We start from the raw sequence: 22,858 nt of genomic DNA on the forward strand, positions 1-22,858 counted from the left end.
TTCAATTGCCAGCCTGAAGATGTCCATAATAGGACGAAACCGGTAACTGGTAAAATAAACAAGTGGAAATAAGTTAAAAAATGTTTTATTTTCTATTTTAATAATATATAATTCCACCAAGTATAAAAGTATAATAAATAAACTCATAAAATATTATCTTTCATTTTATTTTTAAAGCGGCAATATGGTGGAAATACAACTGATTACTTTGAAATCTGCGTTTTTCAATGATCGTTCCTCTACTAGGAGACAGTTCTCGAAAAAATAAGTCCGAAAAGCCTTTTCCGTTATAACTTCTCATATGAGACAAGATAGATCTGGTGCTACCATATATACATCATAATAAGAGAATTGGAAAATTAAACCAAACATTTAATATTTTTTTATTTGAACACCATGAATAGAGAACAAACATTAAAAACATACAAAATAAGATTACAATAAGCAACAGTCAAAGTGGTTTGGTTGATTTTGCCCCTCATTCCTCTATTTTGTAACGAACTGATAACACATTTATTTATTTAACACACCACAGTGGAAATGATAATTTCTGCAGTGAATAGGCTAGTTTTCTCTAAGTTTAGATTTTTCAAAATGTCACAAAGTGCAAAGGCATTCTCTAATCAGTCATTTCTAATTGACGATCCCAAGTATGGATTTTTAAAAGACCTGGGAATCGAAAGGTCCAACTTAGGAGTGTACAATGGGAAATGGACTGCCTCTGGAAGCGTGAGTAGTTGAACAATATTTTATTATGATTTTAGTAAATGTGTAATTTTGTAATCATTCTAATAATTTCAGCCCATAACTTCAATTAGTCCCGCTAATGGAAAAATAATAGCTGAGGTGGTTGAAGGGACTACCAAAGACTATGATACTTGCGTGAAGGCAGCAGAGGAGGCTTGGCAGCAATGGGTGGAGCTGCCTGCTCCGCGTAGGGGAGAAATCGTTAGGCAAATTGGAAATGCCCTAAGAGAAAAGTTGGACCCTCTTGGAAAATTGGTGTCTTTGGAAATGGGTAAATATCTAGTTTTTAAATTTCTTAGCGTGATAATTTATACAACAAAATAAATACATTTTTCATTGACAAATACCTCCAAAAAAACAACTTTTTTTGAGCTTGCCCTAAGTATATCACATTATGTATTATTGTACAGTACGGGGTATCGAAAAAAAACCTTTTTTTTGGATTTCAAAATTCAAGTCAATGAAAGGTTCTCTATATGGATCTGCATATATTTAAAAAAAATGGTACAGTTGAAAAACATTCAGGTTTCCCGCAAGAGGGCAAAAGTTTATGATTTTTTGTGGTTCGTATGGGTCCATTGAACTTGAAATTTTCAAAAAGTTATTTTTCAATACTAATGTACACTAACCTAGAGCCCAAACCAAAAAAATCAAATCAAATGCAACTTTGGACAACAGCTGATTGGAGTTTTCATGTCAATAGAATGACGCATATCATGCTAATTAAAAATGTTCTAACATAACCTAGGTATAATCATTAACTTTATGATATATCATTTTTCAACAACAGTGAAATTTAACAATTTTTACACACTTTGTTTAAAATTATACATAAGTAAATCATGTTTCAATACATGCTGCTTATAATATGTTCCATTTGAAAGCTAGCAACTTTCAAAACAGCAATATTGTTATTTATTGAAAAGTTTAGCTGATAAAGAGGGCAGCATAATATCCCATCCACGTAATATAATTATATTACAGTGCAAGAATCTATTTAATTCAACAACAGTTTCAAGTAGTGTAAATAAAGATTAGATAACAAAAAAGCTAAAACTAAATTTTTTTGCAAAACAAAAAACTTAATTTTGTATAGAAACTGTTATCTTGTGATATAAATCAGTTGATAAAAAATACTTTTATGGTTGGGTAAGTACCTACTTCTGTTTACTTGATGAGCATTGCTGTCCAAGATTTTCCTCATATGTTGTGGCATAGGATCTTATTCCACATACTTTTCACTGAATTTTTCAGGTAAAATTTTGGCAGAAGGCATTGGTGAGGTTCAAGAATATATTGATATTTGTGACTACGCCGTCGGTCTTTCAAGGTCCCTACCCGGCTCCATCTTGCCATCAGAGAGGCCCGGTCATATCCTTTTGGAAAAATGGAATCCTTTGGGGGTAGTTGGAGTTATTTCTGCATTCAATTTTCCTGTGGCTGTGTACGGGTGGAACAGCGCAATTGCTATGGTAAGCTTAAATTCAATAGAATAAATAAAAGGTAATAGATTGTGTCTGTATTATGGTATTAAATTGTTTAAGGTTTGTGGTGACACTTTGGTATGGAAGCCCGCTCCAAGCACGCCTCTCACCGCCGTTGCCGTCACCAAGATTGTCTCCAAGGTGTTGGAAGAGTGCAATGTCCCTGGATCCGTGGCTTCACTCTGTGTCGGGGGAGCAGATGTTGGCAAGCTCATGTCACAAGACACTCGGATTAAGCTGCTTTCATTCACCGGCAGCACTGCTGTTGGACATCAGGTAAGGATCTAATATTTACATTATGGTCTTTGCTAATTTCAATAATAGTAAATCCACAGGATGACCACATTGCCAAAATGACACCTGACAAAATGATCGGAGTACCAAAAGCATTAAAATTATCAGCAGCTAGTGTTTATCTAAAAGAAGTCGTTCAAATTTGTGGACAAAATGATGAAGGTTATTATTTAAACGGAAGGCATTGTATTGTGATACCAAATGAGAACACATTGCAGGCTTTTTTTCTAGAGGTTCTATGGTAAATACGGAAAGTGTTCAGATAAATAAAGGCTTACCCTCTTAACAATATATACATCGGCACCAAATCAAATGTTTAAATATTAAAATTAAATTAAAAATATACAACCATTGCCTTATGGTGATCTAAAAAAGATTGTATGAATATGTTTTTTAGGTAGGAATTGAGGTTCAGAAGAGATTTGGCAAGCATCTCCTGGAGCTGGGAGGTAACAATGCCATTATTGTGAATGACGACGCAGATTTGGATATGGTGGCCAATGCCACAGTATTTGCCTGCATCGGCACAGCTGGACAGAGGTGCACCACAACTAGAAGACTTATCCTGCACACAAAGGTTGGCAAAAAACTCTAATTCCCTCAGTACCATAGAATAAATAAGATTCTCATTCTATGTTCAGTAACTAATATAACTCTTTATTCGTTGGTGTAAGTATAAGTTTTAACCCATTGCATCTCAACATCTTCGCCCTGTTGGGTTTATGGCAGAAGTCATTCTTTACTAACCTCGTCTCTGTGTAAGGACCAGCTAGCATCACAATTGTTTGAATAGTTGAACATATTTAACCGACTTATCTTACAGAACACCCATGAGTTATATGGTACTTCTATAAAAATAAGTATGGCTTAATGGATGCACCTTACTTTAATCTATTAATATTCAGAGTACCAAACTGTAACACAAGACTTCCTGAGTTGTTCTTTATTTATTCATCTAAAAAGAACTTTGTTATCCATTCCCCAGTCAAAAGGCTACATAGGCTTTGAAATCCGTTTCAGTTATAATAATAATAAATTTATTTCTCATAAAAATCATACAATAAAAAATGCGGAAACTTTGACTAGCCAACTAGGAATGGATCCTGTTTTAGGCCAATCAAATTGACAAGTTTAGTTCGTATCATAATTTAGCACTTAATATAAAACAAAAACGGTAAAGTAAATAACAGCCAGATAGTAATTTTTCGAAGAAAACTTCTTCTAACTGCTTTTCACTTTGTGATGGCATTATTTATTTTTTATTAAAACACAAATAACATAAAGTGATGTAAACAATGTTATTTGTGTTTTAATAAAAAAAAAAAAAAATCCAGATAGTAGTAATAAAAAGACAGATCACCACAGGAGTTGTAAGGTAGAAAAAATGGGATATTCTGTTGATATTTCCATTTATCCGATACTAAAATTTAAATCATACATTTCTAACATTTTGTTTCGCTAACATTATTATAGATAATCTGTAACTTACTTTTTTTATGTAAATATTTACCATTTACCTTACTTTTTCTTTTAATGTTGATTCTTGCTATTTAATCCAGGCAGGTATTGCTAACTTTTTTCTCTCTTCTTCCTTTTGTTGTACTTATGTGTATGACTTTGATTCATTTTGTTCCTGCCTTATTCTATTGTTGCTAGACTACCAATATGCATAAATTGAATTGCAAATCTCATTCATGCAGCCGGTAATAAAAATATTATTATTTCTTTTATAATTATATTAATTTGAATGCACTATGTCAGGGGTCACCAATTACTTTCATTAGGGGTCCGTTTTTTTTAAATTCATGACTGTCGCGGTCCAGAAGGGAAAAAGCCTAACGACCTCTCCCTAATAAAGTGTACTATTTAAATATGGGTAGATACAATATCAATGAACAAATAAAAATAAGTTTAATGAGAAAAATGAAATTTTTTGCTTTGGACTATCCGTCTGAAGTTTGGACTAAAGTTTGTGCAGGCTATTGTCATTAAATCTTGGAGATGTTCATCGGAAAGTCTGCTCCAGAATTTATTTTTATGAACTTCATCTTGGAAAATGCTGCTTCACAAATATATGTTGACCCAAACAAAGTGAGAAGTTTCAAGACTATTTCTTTTAATTCTGGGTATTTATTACCACAAACAAATTTTATCCAAAACTCTTGACAAGAAACTTATGGTGTTTTAAAACTGCATTTTCTTGGAAATCGATCATTTCAATCTGGAGAGCAGCTTTATTACTCCCGAAAATATTTGCAGTTTCATTGCTCCATTCATCACTGGGATGCAGTGAGCAAATGTTACTGAGGATTTCGATGACATTCTCAATTTTCTTAAAATCTGTGAATCTATTTTGTGCAGACCTGTTAACACAAGGTCCGCACAAAATAGGTCGGCAGTCCGGATCCAGACCGCGGTCCGCCATTTGGTGGCCACTGCACTGTGTAATGTAATTAATTTATAATTGGTTTATGTAAAAGCCCGAAGGGTGTAATACATATTAGTGAAATGTAATGGATACATTTATATCTGTCAGTATGTCTTGATATTTTTATCCTGTCCTGTGAAATTGTCAAAAAAATATAGTGATTTATTTTTGGGGTTTTATGTCATGTTAGGCGACCCCTTCTTTAGCAAACGTTTTGGACAGCATTACAGTGTCCATCATCAGGGCAGATGTGTAATGACTATAATTCAGACACTGTAATGCTGTCCGAAACATTAGCTAGAAGGAGGTAGTGCAACACGGCATAATATCCCAAAAATAAATCACTGTAATACTTATAAGTCACAAAAATTTCTATAAATTACTTCACTTACATTATTTTTAGAAGATGACAACAGTACATATAACAACTTTTACACATTTAAAATTAAATGGGTAGGTGTTCAAAGCCCAAATTATTCATTGGTAATTCATTACTAAATGAGTATATAGATATGTAGTTCACATGCATTACTTATATTTTTGTATGTTAGCTCATTGTATTTGTCTGAAACAGGTTTACAAGCAAGTGGTCGACCGTCTGAAGAAGTCTTATGCACAAGTTGTGAAACGTATTGGAGATCCACTCGATGCCGAGACTTTGTATGCACCGTTGCATTCCCAAAATGCTATCGACCAATATGTCAACACGATTAAGAAAGCAGTGGCAGCAGGGGGAAAGATTGAATTTGGTGGACATGTAAGACATCAACAAAATATTATACTTACTTCATAGATTAATGCATACAATTCGTAAAAAAAAGCCTAGAAATACAGAACTCCAGTCCATTTTTTTATTTTTTTTTTATCAATCTGACTTAAATAACAACATATATATTTATAAATATTTTATTGCTGTAGTTGGTTTTAATAGTTAAAATAATTTTAAAAGTTTTAATATCCGGGTCTCCTGAAAACGCACCAAATCTATGGACGTGACCGGTTTTATCAGTTACAAAAAGCTTGTGTTTTTTTTTTAAGGGTGCTGTATTTTGCATGGCAGTAGAAAGGTTTTATTTTATTTTTATGATTAACTGCTTTTAACATTGAAGAAAGCAAGGTGAAATGTTAGCATCTCGTCACTAATGTTATTATATTGAACCAAAGTGTCATAATAACCCATGACCGCACCTGATAAACAATTTATCGGTAATTAAAAACCTGCATTTCAACATTTTAATCGGGTCTAATGTGAATATGTACCAGGGTTGCCAATGCATATGTTCTAAAATACCCACAATATATGAAGAGATGTTTAAATTCCCCGAAAATTCCTTTTCCTCCAAAATGAAACAAAATTCTATTGAAAATAGCATTTATTTTTTATTATCCAGTCAATTTCTGATTTTCTCGTTCGTTCAGGCTTTGAAAATAAACTTTTTGAAAGCTTGCTTGAAAAGAAAACTAAATATAGTACATAATTATTGGTTGGATTATCAAGAAATTCCCAGAATCCCCGCATTTTCCCCACAAAAAGGTTCTTCCAACCAAATAAACCCTGTTCTTGAAAAATGTTAGAAATTCCCTGTAGTTTGTGAAATTCTCCATGAGTTGGCAACCCTGATGCGGATATTGTAGACCATAGATATATTATTTATGTAGACTGGCTATGATAATCAGCAGGGTAACCAAACAGTGTATTTTAATGTGCTGGTGTTTTATTGGTCTTTAAATGACAATTTATAAATTCCATGGATAATAATATATAATAAACTTAAATTTTCAGAATCAACGATTGTTGATCTATATGAATACATATTTTTAAGCCATAATATTTTTCACTGAAGTTCCTTATTAGATAAAATGGATTTTTTTTTCATTAATATGGCAACACTTTTATTTTGCAACATATTTGAGAACATTCAAATGCGAGTTTATGCTTGAATCACAAATATAACCATTTACTACTACTAGACTTTCTTGTCGAACTTGTTAGTGTATTAAGACTACGTAATATTAAGATCTGAAAATTTGGTGAATGTAAACGTTGTTCTTGTTCCAGGTTATTGACAGACCTGGTTTCTTTGTTGAGCCAACTATTATTAGCGGACTTAAGCACGATGCTGAGGTTATAATGAGTGAATGCTTCGCCCCCATTGTGTACTGCCTGGAAGTCCCCGATATAGACACGGCCATTGCATGGAACAATGAAGTGGATCAGGGTTTATCGTCCAGTCTCTTCACTCAAAGCTTGGGCAATATTTTCCATGTAAGTATTAAATTATTATATAACTATTCATACACATATAATATTTTAACGATAAAGCAAAAAAAAAAAACTTTGTGTCTACACAAAAACATCAAATGTCATGAAATTTGCACAGGTTTTCTGTCTGAAATTTCTAGATAAATGCAACTATTTTTAGTTCATAAAGTCATTTCCACTTTCTTAGGAGCTTTAGAATAGATAAGATGCTTTGCTGTTTGTTTCATAACATTTAGCAAATATTAAGAAAAAGAAGGTTGAAATTTTGGTCATATTTTAATATAGTAAAAAAGTGCAACTTTTAATTGCTATTTAAGAAAGTCATTTTCAGTGCTCTTGGCTAATGGCACGTTCTTAACAATCTATTTTTTGAGAATACAGACAATTTATAGAACGAAAGTTGAAGTCGATTCAACTTTGGATTTCTATTCCTGCTCATTTTGATACATTCCCAAAAAGTGTTTCAAATACATTGAAAGTAAATATAATGTTTTCTGCTAAATATCAATATAATAATGTTTTATTGTTCAGATATTTTGCATAAAATGTTAATTCTTTTAATAATCAAAGTGTTCCAAACAGTTTTTCGATACCATCACCAGATTTCCATCATTTCAAAAGCGGCTTTTGCAGTTCCACAACTCATTTTATATTCAATGGAATAGATCAGGTACTTTAAAAAAAAAGTGAAACTGCACAAGAGTCCCAACTGCTCCCAACCATCTGGACCCAGTGAGACTACGGCATCCCCAATCGGGGTATGTTGTGAGGCTGAAGGTAGCGGGGAGGGAAAGAAGATGGGGAAGAGAAAGGCGGGGAAGTAGCTGACTATTCAGATCTCGTCACCAAACACGGCCAAAGCCATTTCAAGCAATTTTTCAATTCTGAATGGCGCCAGTCACCTTACTTGGTGTCTAGGTCTTACACCAGGGTGATACTGAGAGTATCTTCCACTCTTGAATGTGCCGCAAATATACATTTTAAATGAGTAATTTGTCAAATAAATAAAATTTATTTGCGCATCTTTCTTCCTGCATCTTAAATGCATTTTATTTCCTCAGTGGATCGGCCCCAAAGGATCAGACTGCGGAATTGTCAATGTCAACATTCCGACTTCTGGAGCCGAGATCGGTGGAGCTTTCGGCGGCGAGAAGCACACAGGAGGAGGGAGGGAATCTGGCAGTGACTCTTGGAAGCAGTACATGAGACGAACCACCATCACCATCAACCATTCAAAGGAACTCCCGCTGGCTCAGGGCATCAAATTCGAATAACAAAATAAACACTCATTTACTAATGCATATATTTTTATTAATAAAAATGACAAAATATGAGAGTTGTTTGCGTGAAAGTCAAGCCTTGTCGAGTACCTTGAATCTCCAAAAGTCAACCGCTATGTCAACAGATGATTTTTTATGAAATTTATAAGATGACGGAAGATTGTATTTGAGTTCAGCTACGACTTTCGGTTCGAGACCCAGTTCCCTACTGCTTTTCATGATGAATTTCCTAGTAACAAAAACAGACATTAATTATTAAAGAACTGACGCAGACCTGTGAAAAATCAGAGGATAGTCTGAATTTTCGACTTCTCATTTCAGAATTCTTCGAATTCTCAGTTTCAATCTTGAAAATGTCAATTAAAATACTTTTACATTCAAATATTACATTATAGGTAGGTACCTACGTTATCGCATGTCTGAATTCTTCACACAATCAGTACCAATTTTGGAAATTACACTTTAATTCAAAGCAAATTTGAGTTCAAACCAGATTTCATGTAGGAGTAACACACAGTACAGACAACCGAAATTAGTATTTTGATGATATGTATAATTTCCTTGTCCATACGTACATAATACTTTCGTAAGAGAGCGACATTTTCAGAATTGGAATATGTTAAGAAAATTATCAAAATATAGTAAGAATCTTTTAAATCCAGACAAGCGCGATAAAGTGCCTACCTAATATATGTTTTTATTTATTTATTTATTTGTTAAGATATAGATATAATATGTTGGAAGACAATTATTTTTATTCTATATTTGAAATGTGCATTTGATGCATCCTGTGATTTTTCACTGGTAACTACTAGTTTTCTGAATAAAAATGAAAGAGTTAAACTACTAACTAAAGATGTATTTCCATAGAGAAAAAGTTAAAAAGATGTGTATGCTCACCTAGTGGAAGTTTTATGCAAGGAGTAAACTGCGGATGATGATAGTTGTGAAGCCACTTTTAGGAATTCCATATCCATACCGCTATTGTTCTTGGTTCCAAATGGTGGATTCATCACAACGGTATCAAATTTCTTGTCTAACCTGGAAATGGTAATACAAGTTCCTCAAAGTTAATATGAAATAAAAATCATACTGTTGTATACTACTGATAGCTTTGATATAAACTCTCTCACTTCATCATAAACGATGAATGTAATCGGAAAAGAGGTTACAATAAAGTACTAAGCGGCTAGATCGAAGTTGTAAAGAGATTCATGTATAAATGCCAATGAGGATTGAACCCTGTGTGGGAACCTAACGCTTAGGACTACTCAACCTATCCGCCATGTATTATGTAATTGTACAGGGTGTTCGGAGATGCACTTGACTTACTTTAACCAGTGATTCCTGAGGTTACGTGGGGTAAAAAATAATATGGATGACATTTTGGTCTCATTTTTTTTCAACTTATAACATAAAAAATCAGAAGGTATTGGACAGTTAGGGTCGGGGTGGGGTGTTGGCGGGTTACTCGGCTGAGTGGCCAGTGACGAAAAGTTAAAAAATTATTTTTTGTTTGTTTTGCAATGCAATGTCACTGGAGACCAAAATTTCATTAAAATTTTTTACCCCAAATAATGTCAGGAATCACTGGTAAAGTAAGTCAGATATGTCTCTTGACACTCTGAGTTTGTCATGTACAAGAAATTTAGTGCAGATTTGAATGTTTAGTGTAGATTGACATTTCAGCTCTTTTTTTAAATTACTTTTTAATGTGAAACCTCACAAGAATGCTAAACACTCCCCACTGTCCGGAGCCAGTCAGACTACAGCATCCCAAAATGGGGGTATGTTGTGAGGTTGAAGGGAGAGTGGAGAAGAGAAGGGAGATGGGTAGAGGAAGGTTTGGGAAGTACCTGGCTATTCAGAAATGGTCACCAAACATGGCTAAAGCCAAGTCAAGCATTGCATACAAAATTTTAATCTTACCTATCCTGTCCTCCATTTAAAATATTAACCAGCACAGCGTTCACGTTGGAGAGTTCCAGTTCCTCCATGTTCTTGGAGTAGATATCCAGGGCGTCGGGGTCGATCTCAAACCCGACGACTAGCTCCGCCTGCAGCAGGGCCGCGCCGGCACTCAGCATGCCGCAGCCAGCTCCCAGGTCACACACCGACATGCCTTCAATGTCTTCGTAAAGAGTCTACAGAAAAAAATAAAGTTAATAAATAAGCGGAATGTATCTCAGTTAAATCAACAAGTGCCTATTTAACCGATTCAATTCGAATCTTGATAATAGTCGGGTTGTGTATCTTTGTCGTTAGTGTGGATCTCGAACTCTGCCGTTGTACATTTTTATAGCACTTTATGTCTGTGTGAGAGAAATCGAAATCTCCTTCAAGAATGTTGTTTTTATTTATTATTATATTTACTTATTTTTCAGAATGAGGCATATTAAGAACAGAATATCTGTAAATAACGGTCTTTACTAACCATTAATCTAAGTCATCGAATTTCACCTTTTTAAAAATTATTTAGGATAGTATGATGTGCGTTTGCCGTAGAGATGAAGACAAACATGGCCAGGAAGATTCAGTGTTTTTATCAAAATAAAAATAAATAGGTAAGCAGTAACAAGAAGTTATTAAAAAATGTATGTGTTAAACCACATACTCATCTGCAAGCTGTAACCGTAACATGTTAAGTACCGTTACAAAAAAGGGGTTCACGAGCGATTCGTGGCGAATAACCAATGGCTGTATAACAGCCCTAGCGTGCATACTAAGGCATGGTTACCGTGTCTGTAACGGTTAACAACGATTACGTTTACAGCTTGCAGGTGAATTTATGGCTTAAATTTTTTTTTAAATAAACAACTGTTGGCATGACAGAAGGGTGAACAAGTGTGAATGAAGGGTGAACATTGAGGTAAATTGATGAATCATGCAGACTGAAAAAATATTACTTTACCTGCATGGTATGCATCATGCAGCTAGCGATGTGTGGCGGTGTTGCATATTGTTCCAAGATCACTTTAGGATTTTCAAACTCGTCTAATCCCTGCAGCCACTCTTCAAGAACTCTTAACTTCATACAAGCACTCATTTTGAGTTAATATTTTAAAGAAAATAGGAAGAGTGTCTCAAAATTAATTAGAAAAAGTCATAAAATTATAGTCTTCAGTAATGTCCGGCCATACACTTAACAGTTAGGATTTGGAGTCGAATCGGGGAAGAACTGGGAGGATTTGGTTTCCAAAAGAAGAATCCTGGGGTACAAAGAAACCACAAGACGTGGTGTTGGCGTTGTTTAAGGCAGCTCTCTGTGATGTGTTTATAAGATGCCCATCAGCCATTTGCGGTAATATCTAAAAAAATAAGAAACAAGCGGGTAAGTCGCTACTCAGGAGAAACTAGCAAATGGAATTTGGATGAGCATTCTCTACAATGCATGTATTTTATACAAGAGAATGATTCACATACCATACTACTCGATATTGCTGGAATAGATGAAACGGGAAGTTGTGTAGTCGCTGGAGTAGATGATAAAGAAACAGAAGAACTAGTAATGGAAGGTGTGGAGCCCTGCTTCAACAAAATTTGTTTTTTAAGCTGCAGTTCTTCCAGTATTTTCCGGTTCGCGAGTTCTAAAACGAGAAGAATTGATAACGTTAGAATTGAAATTGCAATAAGGTTTACGAAAAAATGTATAACTAGGCATTTGTATTGTATTATGGTACGGTACAAGGTTTCTGTTTCAATTTATTACTGTATTACTTGCCTCTTTGAGCATTAGGTTGTGGAAACGCCATCGGAGAGGTGAAAATACGTTTTAAAAAGGAATCATAAAGACGAAAGACTTATGATATCCTAATTCTTGCGCAAAAATTGTAATTCAGAACACTACAAAACAACAAAAATAAGGAAGGCTCCAAAAGTGAAGAAATGTCAAATTTGAATGATGTTGACGTTTTGAGGTTATATATTATTACTTTATACCTATTGTTTATGGGAAAAAATGTGAAAGTCAAAAAGTATCGGTTTAGCAGAGCACCAGCCACATCACTATCAAAGATAGAGTGAACATAATTTTTGGGGAAAAGTTACATTCTTGCTACACGAATATAGCCGCATAAACGTTAGAACACAGGTAAATTAAAGGTAGTTTTGGCGTATCAATTAAAAATTACTTGGTTGTGCTTTTAGCCGCTCGTAAATACTCTGGAAAAGTGACAAAATAAACATACGTTTTTATTTTCGTTAAATTGGTAAAACATTTTATTGATTGTTTTCTTTCTACACTTTTGGCCAGACGATAGAAAAAAAGTATTGAAAAGGTCGAATATTATACGTAAAAACTGTGATTTATTAATATTCATGAAAATCGTTTTTAAGGCATGTTAGTAAGGAATGGAAGGGCCGGAATTGGGTGGCGAGCAACAATTTTGCTTGCGATGGAACAATTTTCAGGCGAATATTACTTCCCAATTCGAGGCACTTCGCGATGATGAGGATTTTGTGGACGTCACACTCGCCTGCGAAGGACACAGGCTGGAGGCGCACAAAGTCGTCTTGTCAGCATGCAGCCCCTATTTCAAGGAGCTTTTCAAGGTTAATATACCCTCACGTACCTATCCATATTTCTCTCACATATTATTGGAATAATCTCTTAACCTTTAAATAGTATTTTCATTCTGAAACCCGTGGTTGGTGGCTTTTTTATGTGACCAATGCGTTTTTTGTTAGAAAATATATCACCATCAGGTTCCACACATGGTTAGTCATTTAAATATCTATCCTACATTTAGTTTCTAACAAAATGTATTTACATGTGAGCAATTTATGATCTTACCCCCCGGAAATTTTAATTCTTGTACATTTGAATTTCAAAGTATTATTAGATGTCAAAAAACTATTGACAGAAGTCTTAACTTTGGACTGTTTCCAATGATGTGGTTTTGGAGAAAGTGTGCTTATAGCTTGACAGATAGTAGGGCCACCACATCCATATTATTATTATGTAGAACTTTAATCAATTAACATTCAGAAACCCCTTCGGCCAAACTTTTAGACATGTTAGCAGCATATCATTTCAAAGATTTCTAGTGAGATTCCAAGCGGAAGTAAAAACTAACATATTGAAAACACTCAATTGTACGAAGATTGATTACTGTCCCGCATGTGTATGATTAATTTAAAATTGTAACTTTGGATGCTTATTTACTACTTTACTGTATTCAGCTTATGGTTTTGTCGGTACTTTCCAAGTTATAATATCCATAATTAGCGTAATACGTTTGATACGACGGATCAAAGTTTCATCAAACATCAACTTTCCTTGCTGAGCAACTCCGTTGGGGTCAATGATCTTTTCCGCATTGGCATTGAGTTTGACGTTCCGAATGCGCAAATGGTGAAATCTGCAGTTTTTCTATGCAATCTAAATGGAAACTAGGCGGAATATACTACTAAGATGTAGTATAAATGCATATTTGATTTTACTGTATTTTTAAATTGTTATAATAGTATACATTAAGCTAGCAACAAAATAAAATAATGGATCGCCAGTGCATCTCATATATTTGTTTGTCTCGCTGGTAATAAAGATACACGAAGAAGCAGTTTAAAAGAATGTTATTTTTATGTATTTATTTTTTATGTGACACCTTACAAGAGTGCCCTTGTCCATACAGTGTTAAGACGGGGAACTATGTTTCCACCCGGTTGGGCAGCGTTGTGAGGAAAGTTAAGGTAGGGGCTTTTTTATGTGAATACCACACAAATATCCGAGTCCCAACTGCTCCCAATGGTTTGGACCCAGTGAGAGAAAGGAATCCCCGATTGGGGTATGTTGTGAGGCTGAAGGTAGTGGGGAGGGGGAGGAGATGAGGAAGGTGGGGGAGTACCTGGCTATTCAGATCTGGTCACTAAACACGGCTAAAGCCATTTCTAGCAATGTTTCAATTCTGAATGGTGGTCTGATACCAGGGCGATACTGAGAGTATCTTCCACTCTGGCACGTGCTGCAAGTATGCTATATATTATTTGAAATTAAGGAATTTTGAAATAACACAAATTCATCAAATAAAATTTACTTTCGCACACCGGATTTGAACCCACAACCTTCCGATTGCTAGTCGAGAGCTGTACCCCTCGACCAAGGAAGCCATAAAAATGGCTGTAGGAAGGGATTTATTAATGCGGGTCTTGAAGGGGCCTGGATTATATGAAGGAGGAAAACAGATGTCAGTAGCTAGTCCACATAAGGGCCAACTTACACAAAAACCAGTCAAAGAAACAACGCATTCCCATGAATCCTACATCAACTGTGAACGAGTGTTCCACTCGTGTCCGTTGAGTTTTACGCATGTGCACCAGGGATCAATGCTGCTAGCTCCTTAGAGCAGGCTCGATTAAAAACCTGTAGAACGGAATCAACATACCCACATTGCGTGCTCTGTTTTTAAGCTGTATATTAAGCTATATATACTATATTAGAGCACTTCTCCGCCACTAAACAGGTAGCCTGTGTTAATCTAAAAATACTATACTCAGTGCCTTTGCTGCCATAATGGAGTCTCCCTTGATGGTTTTCTTGAGATAGGAGGATTATCAAATATCCTCCATAAATTCGTATATATTGAACTATTACTACATATACCTAATCTAAAATAATATTTTTATACAGTAAGTGTTTCGTACTAATGAGATATAAATCGTGTTTCAGAGCAACCCTTGCCCGCACCCCATCATTTTTATGCGGGACTGCGAACTGATTCACATCACTGCCCTGTTAGAGTTCATGTACGCCGGGGAGGTGAACATCTCCCAGGCACAGCTCACCTCCTTCCTCCGCACCGCTGAAGCCCTGCAGATCAGGGGACTCACCGATTCTTCGGACAAAACTAAAACTGAAACTAAGGTAAATTGATTTAGCCTGTTTTAACGCAATCTATCCCATCATGTGGCATGTTTTTATACAGTGTATGTGATTTAGTGATACTTCATGAATGACATAAGATATCTGTGTAAGCCGTCAGGGGATAGTATTTAGTTGTGTTGCGCTCCCTACTTGAGCCAATGCTTTGGATGGTCTCGCAATGTGGAAACCAAAAGCTGAAAAGAGTATCATAACATGTACGAGCATGCAGACTTCGTCATCCATTCGGCGGTATTTTTTTTTTTTTTTTTTTTAGTGAATACCTCACAAGAGTCCCAACTGCTCCCGTCTGGAGCCAGTGAGACTATGGCATCCCCAATTGGGGGATGTTGTGAGGCTGAAGGTAAATGGGGAAGGGAAAGAGGAAGGTGGGGAAGTACCTGGCTATTCAGATCTAGTCACTAAACACGGCTAAAGCCATTTGGAGCAACGTTTCAATTCTGAATGGTGGTCTTACACCAGGGCGATACTGGTAGTATCTTCCACTCTGGAACGTGCCGCAAATATACTATATATTATTTTAATTAATTAATTGTGAAATAACACAAATTAATCAAATAAAATTTATTTGCGCACGCCAGGTTCGAACCCGCGACCTTCGGAATGGCAGTCCAATGCGTTACCACTGGACTATGCCGGCCGGTATAAGGCAGACCACCCATAGTATTGTTATCCTTTCTCTCTTTTCGTATATGATGGGGATACAATAACAAAAATATAGGTTACAACAGAGAACCTAATAGAACTACCAGGCTGAATTTTTTGTTGTTTGTTTTTGGGGTGTTATGCCGTGTTGCGCTAACGCCTTCTTTAGCCGACGTTTCGGACAGCGTTGCAGTGTCCATCATCAGGGCAGATCCGGTAGATCCGAAGATGTCATAACACCCCAAAAACAAACAACAAAAATGCTTTTGGCCGTGAGAATCTAAAAACTTACCTACCAGGCTGAATGTTTTTTAAATACTGACCATTTATTTGGGAAGGTGGAAAATTTATTGGATTTGTCTAATTACAAAGGTGATTGAAATTTACAAACATCCAATGAATGTTAAGGTACAACTGGTTAACACTCTGCGACACATTATTATTGTTATACTAATAAATACATGTCTGCCCTGATGATGTACATTTAATGATAATTGATGGCCAAAACGTTGGACCAAGGAGGAAGCTCAAACAGCCTAATAATTCAAATTTTTGACAAAATAACTAAGTAAATTGTTAACATTCTTCAATAATTTATTATAAAATCACAATGTGGTACCATTTTCATCATGTATTGTATTGTATTGTTTCATAATGCTTTCACACAAACAAAGTATTGAATTCCGTAAGTCTAAACTTAAACTTTAGGGTGCACAGTTTACACCCTCGCTGTACAAGGGGGTTCCCTACAGAGCATCGGACCATCCCATCAAATCCCATCCTATTTCATTAAATGAAAATATTTTTCCTTCATAAGGATACAAAGTATACCTTTGGTTCTGAAACATGAAGATAATTTTTATTAAAATTGTGGTTTAAACAAAGATAATTACTTTCATTTAATTTTATTAACATTATCATTGCAATCAATGACGCAACAGCCCAATGTGGACCTTGAACTGTTCGTTCGTCTTTGTCAATCAGATTGGTTCTCCGTTTTGATATTTCAGAAAAAAAAAAATTTTTGGGTCTGGATTTTTAGCGACCTTCTCCTTAATATTCAAACTAAAATATAACAAATACGCCTTTCGCATGGCGCAACTGCCGAGTTGCAACCAATTGTAAAACCAAGGTGATAATATGTAAAATGGATTTCATTGTTACCCAGTATTTTTAGAGTAGGAATATCTATGTGCTTGAGTTTCTATTAATTACGTAACACAAATGTCCCATTCAAACCCATATAAATAGATTGATGGTGGAATCTGATTGCATGTATCTAGCTCTTTTATACACACAGAAAATGGGCTGAATGTTCCCTTATTGCAAAGCCTTTTACTATCTTATTTTTTAAATATTCTGTAATATATTCTTAGCGAACAGAGTATAGAAAATAAATAATTGAACATAACTTACATAATATTAAATACATATGTATTTCGAATGTGTTTACGAGATTTTTGAAACTGATACAAAATAGCAATGTTAATTTTGTTAGACGACAACAACGCCAATGTTATTACAATCTCTCCATATATTTCAGATTCCCATCTGCTGAATTATCACAGTGTATCTTCGCCTAAGACTTAAGCACTTTTATTTTTAGTAAAACGTTGGTTAATCATTAAAGTTTGAAATGCCGAGCTCCCGCCAACTAATACCTGTTTAGTGTGCCGAGCGTAAAAATGTACTGTTTTCAGATTACCAATAGGAGACGTCGGCCCTCAACGGTTATAATATTTTTTTCTATCCGATGGGTACTGGTATTTTGGCACTTGAGAAGTTAATATATCTTCAAATGAATATGATTTTAAACTAAGATGAAAATTGTCTTAAAAAGAATCATGGTTAATCTATTCTTGTCTATTCCAGAATACAAGCAAGTCCAATCCATCCCAGCTAAGAAGCTTGCTGTGTGGGAGATTGCGTCAACAGACTTCGCCTGCCAAAGACTCAAGCCAAAACGCTGGATCCAATGATATTTACTTAAAGACTGTGAAACACTTTAGCCAAAGCCGGAGGAATGCCAGAGCTGAATGTGAAGCAACCAATACCAATCAGTCGCACAATGGTATCCCTGATAAAGGATTCTATTCTGCCGCTCTACCTGGATCTAGCAATAATAACTGTGAATTAAAGGATGACGCTCTTAGATTAAAAGAAAACATCCTAGCCAACAACCAAAATGACGAAAACTACTCCTACAATCTTTCTGAGAGCAACTCTGCACTGCTCAACGAAAGTGACATTCTCAGTTCGGGAAAGATAAATCCATTTGCTGTGGGAAATGTGAACTTCAACAGTCTCCATGCGGAGTTCCCGCATGAGATGATAGAGCCCAAGCTCGAAGCCCCTGACTATACCAGTGAAGATGACACCAGGCAGGATCGACCGTTCAACCCGGAACTGATGTTTGGATTGGAGAATGCACATCTAGCCAACCCATTCTTAAGTCTACAAGGTAACTACAGAAATATGAATTTCAAAATATTAACCAATAAGATTCATAACTGCCGAGAGCCAGTGAACGATGGCATTTCTATCTGGGGGATGTTGTGAGGCCAATGGAAGTGGGGAATGGGAATAGTACCTGGGTATTCAGATTTCCTTTTCAGCTAGTCATCTCAAATAATGTTTTGAAATAGAATGTTGGTCCATCATCAAATGTAATATATTGCTCTGGAATTATTATTACTTTCTTGGCTTTGTTCTGCAAAAAGCTAGTTAACCCCTAGAGCTCGTATATTTCTTCAAAATGCGGAATGTACGGGAAATATTTTTGGATTACATTCGATTTCGGATAAATTCGCTGTTTTTAAAAGTGGTGAAAGACTCTTTCAGATTTTAGTACATATTACAATATGCATATGCAATTAAAAATATTACATTTTGGTTAATGCAAACATGGATAAAGTTTTTTAAGTATTACTGATGGTTTTTATTGTATAGACTGATTACCACTTTACACGAAACAAAAAAAAAACATTTAATAGAGAAAGGTATTATAAAAGTTATTGCCACTTTTTTTTTTTCGTTTTATGTGAAAATATTTATTGAAAAATTTTACACATTCTTCAAATGGTCTTGTTCCATAGAATGATTTCAAATTTTTCAGAAACGTCTATGGTAAACTTTTAAATGCAAATACATAGTGTGATGTTCTCTCTTTTTACCAAAACTGTTATCACGGTTCCATGACAACTTAGTACAATGGCAACTCAACACACTTTTGAAACGTGATGAAAAGTTATTATTTTTTGATAAACGAATGTTAATAAACTAAGACAAGGTTTTTATGCATAGCACAAAGGATAACAAATTTATTTATTTAATTTATTTTTACTCGGGAGATATTTTCAATTTGTATGGATATTTCAGGCGACTAATTATTACTTATAATAATTTGTGATGTAAAGTCATTAAAAGTGAAAAAAAAACCTGGTCTATAAACATAACCTAACGTAACCTATTCAACCTTGTTTTTTCATCACTTTTCATGACTTTATATAACTTTTCGAAAGTGTGTTGAATTGCTACTATCTTGAGTTGCTCGGTTATCTTAAATCATATATCTCACCATAATACAAAATCAGAGTCCATGTCAGGCTGGGAGAAATATTTCCCAAAAAGATACTAGGAGTGTTTGACATCTGGGAGAAATATCTCCTAAAATTGATCTACGTGTTAATATTATTATTGTCTTGCAAACATTTCACAAATGTCATTTTTTCAGGTGACGCTGGGGCTGGCACTAGTCAAGACATTAAAGGCGAAATTGATGGTAAGTTTTTGAATCCCATTTTCACAGTAAATTAAACATTCGTAAAGAATATTATGTCTTAGTGACACCGAATTCATCCAAGAATTCTATATACATACATAATATTGTCTTATTGTATCTTTTTTATTATTTGCAAATATCGTTCCTTTACGTTTTATGTAATCTAATCATTATTATACATACATGTAAATATACAAGTTGCTTTTTTGTTGTCGTTTTAATAAAAAAGTATTATTTACGAATATAAACTATGATATTTTATTTATTAAATTGCTCGGTGTTTATTTTGCATTTTTTTAAAAATAATTTGCGATTACGCGTTAACACACACGTTTTAAAGTTATAAAGCTGTTGGTGGTTTTGATTTGATATGGGTTATCAGTGTTGCGTTCAATATTGGTGTTTGCTTTGGGAGGATGAGCCGATGGCTGGCGGCAGGTTGGTGCAGAGCGGCTCAGTGCAGCAGGGCAAATATGTTATTCCTATAATCAATCTAGTTGTGTCACAGTAGATATAAATATTGTGTAAATTCAAGAGAGACATTTCTTCCGCAGGTAATAAACCTCCGTGTAAATCCTTCTGGCTACATTCGCCTATTTCTAAAAAGCCTTCATTTGTATTAAAAAATAATATGTTTCGCAAAGCTTTTGCAATTGATTTTTCTAAAGCCCCTATTTGTATATTTTGGCTTTTCTTGTGACTTGGGATCACACCTGCACCGACTTTGTATTTTTCATATTACAAATATTTTATATGCTTCTTATATTATTTTTGTTGTATACTAGAGATTATATTTTGAATACATTTTGCCCTGTTGGCTGCCGGAGTGCTATTATCTCTTCATATTTTTTGTTTGGGTCTGTTCAAATTCACTTAGCGCCGAACAAGTCAAATTGAATTAAAATTTTGGAATTGAGGACCCTAAAAGAGATATCAGAGGTAACAGTAGTCCCGCACCAACATTACTAGTGCAATCCAATTGTTTTATTTAGTTTTTGCCAATCAACTATTTCAACATCTAACTAAATGCTCCCAGGGAATCCATCTCAAAGAGAGTGATGACACAGAAACAGGAGTATATATACTGTAATGAATAATTATCATTAATCATAATTTACTAAAGAGCAGAGTCTTATTGGCAAAAATCTAAATCTCCTGGAATAATGTTTTGAATATCTCATTATCGTTACACCTCTAAATTATGTAGAGACAGTACGAACAGGGAAAAGTGGGAGTTTCTCGATACGATTTTTCTGTTTTCGCATTGGGAACTCATTGTGAGAGATTTATTTTAATTTTAATACAAGGTACAATGATAGACAAACTTATCAATTAAACATGTTTGAAATTAATCAGCTTATTTTTTAAAGCTGCGTTCAGATCTAGTGAAGTGCTGTGGCTCTATGTTTTTTTAATCAATGGTATCTATAGAAAAGTAAACTAGTGTTGTAATTAAGTGCTGTTTGTCAGCCATGATAGATTTTATCAAAAAATGCCATGTAACTTCATTTTAATTGGGGTGTATCGATTTTGAGATAGTCAGAATTGAATGTGGGGAGCTCCGGAGAACATTGAGATTTGCACGTATGTATGTTGTGTGTGTGTGTGGAGCAGCGGGGCGAGGGAGGGAGCGCGTGAGCTGCCCCGAGTGCGGGCGCCGCTACTCCAACCTGTCCAACCTGCGCCAGCACGTGCGCCTCATCCATCGCTCGCAGCCCGTGGCCTGTCCGCAGTGCGCACGCTGCTTCAAGACCCCCCTCTACCTGCGCCGTCACACTCTCAGTCAGCACACTCCTAGAACCCAACCCAACCCTTCATTCACGCCCCAATTCCATCCCCAATCAAACCCTAACCCAAATCCTGACACCCCCAGACCTAACCCCACAATCCCGGGACTGCCTCCGCTCAAGAAAATGTGTCGCTTACCGGTTATGACTCTCGATGGGACCACCTCCGAAAACAATAGTGTTCTCAAGTGCATTAATGGCAAAAACAGCAACTTTAACATCGCCAATGGGGACATGTTGTCTTGCGACTCAGCAGAAGAAGACATGATTAGAATGGAAGGCGATATGATCAAATTGGAAGAAGATTTAAAGATGGAAGAAGTTATACTCAGTGACATTTGAAATGAAGAAAGCTGTATAATTTAGCTACTGCAGTTTGTAGGCCTTAGTTTGTAAGACATGTACATGGTGAAACTAGTCTCGATGCATTTAAAATACAGCAGTTGGAGAATTATCGATGATACTCATAAAATGATAGTATTATGTTGTAACGTTATTGGAAAATGTCCCAATATTAATTGCAGAATGTAGAAGACAAATGGTACATAATATTTTTGTGACTGATTATTAAATCGACATATTGGACTGATATTTTGTGGTGTTTTGAAACAATGGACAAAGTTCATGCCTTGATTAAACTTCTCACATTCAAAAGAAATTCAAATAAATTCATTATTTTTACTGCATACCTGTTAACACGGCCAAAGAGAAACAGTGAGAATGTTAGTGATTTATTTCTTTCAAGGACAACTAAATAATAAGTTCTGTTGCAATATTACTAATTATTTATAAATTCATTTTTCTTATATTTCCAGCTAATAAAATAATAATTACTGATATTAGTGACATTGCTTTGAATTCTTATAGAGCTGTGTCCTCCAAAGTATTTGTTTTATTCGTAATATTTATTGAAAAAAAAAAATGCATGGAATTTTGCACAATTTTTTTTTTTCTAGTTTTAGAAATTATTTCAGAACATGTTAAGTTAGTAAAAAAAACAATTTTTAATATTTTATTTATCTTTGTTTATTGGCAGAATTCATTCAAAATTCGAGTAAAATAGCATCATGGCCTATGAACTACATATTATAATTATTTAGAGATGTCGTAATATTATCTATGCAAAAATATTTTTTCACATATGCGTAGGTACCTATGTAAATATATATCTAATAAAACTAATACATACTGCTAATTATTTAGGGTTATATAAAAAAACTTGAATACCACATAAAATTAAAGCGGTAATTATCCACACATTATGTGGAT

The 22,858-nt window shown here is 35.0% G+C and overlaps 4 protein-coding genes across 4 annotated transcripts in view; 2 read left to right on the top strand and 2 right to left on the bottom strand.

The window, feature by feature from the left end:
• The first annotated feature begins 242 nt into the window (after positions 1 to 242).
• On the top strand, positions 243 to 8,548 carry Aldh7A1 (aldehyde dehydrogenase 7 family member A1). Its single transcript, XM_089634463.1, has 8 exons — positions 243 to 729; positions 802 to 1,018; positions 2,002 to 2,219; positions 2,292 to 2,507; positions 2,923 to 3,102; positions 5,528 to 5,710; positions 7,013 to 7,219; positions 8,278 to 8,548. Exons 1-8 carry the CDS (start codon positions 541 to 543, stop codon positions 8,488 to 8,490), a joined length of 1,623 nt encoding a protein of 540 aa, XP_089490589.1. The 5' UTR covers positions 243 to 540; the 3' UTR covers positions 8,491 to 8,548.
• On the bottom strand, positions 8,506 to 11,542 carry Mettl5 (Methyltransferase like 5). Its single transcript, XM_089634464.1, has 4 exons — positions 11,408 to 11,542; positions 10,426 to 10,640; positions 9,397 to 9,537; positions 8,506 to 8,725 (listed from the first exon to the last, which is right to left on the bottom strand). Exons 1-4 carry the CDS (start codon positions 11,540 to 11,542, stop codon positions 8,569 to 8,571), a joined length of 648 nt encoding a protein of 215 aa, XP_089490590.1. The 3' UTR covers positions 8,506 to 8,568.
• Positions 11,543 to 11,645: 103 nt separating this feature from the next.
• LOC149421629 (SOSS complex subunit C homolog) lies at positions 11,646 to 12,427 on the bottom strand. Its single transcript, XM_089634465.1, has 3 exons — positions 12,218 to 12,427; positions 11,920 to 12,083; positions 11,646 to 11,804 (listed from the first exon to the last, which is right to left on the bottom strand). The coding sequence occupies exons 1-3, from the start codon at positions 12,246 to 12,248 to the stop codon at positions 11,646 to 11,648; spliced, it is 354 nt and encodes a 117-aa protein (XP_089490591.1). The 5' UTR covers positions 12,249 to 12,427.
• Positions 12,428 to 12,708: 281 nt separating this feature from the next.
• Positions 12,709 to 22,858, top strand: part of LOC149421630 (uncharacterized) — a 176,954-nt gene continuing 166,804 nt past the window's right edge. Inside the window, exons 1-4 of the mRNA XM_089634952.1 lie at positions 12,709 to 13,047; positions 15,164 to 15,358; positions 17,894 to 18,482; positions 19,755 to 19,802. Coding sequence (XP_089491078.1) covers positions 12,847 to 13,047; positions 15,164 to 15,358; positions 17,894 to 18,482; positions 19,755 to 19,802 — 1,033 coding nt within the window. The 5' untranslated portion in view covers positions 12,709 to 12,846. The remainder of the gene's footprint in view (positions 13,048 to 15,163; positions 15,359 to 17,893; positions 18,483 to 19,754; positions 19,803 to 22,858) is intronic.

The sequence above is a fragment of the Hesperophylax consimilis genome, chromosome 8 (assembly GCF_061612785.1).
Source record: "Hesperophylax consimilis isolate HC1 chromosome 8, BYU_Hcon_1.0, whole genome shotgun sequence".
Classification (NCBI taxonomy): Eukaryota; Metazoa; Arthropoda; class Insecta; order Trichoptera; family Limnephilidae; genus Hesperophylax; species Hesperophylax consimilis.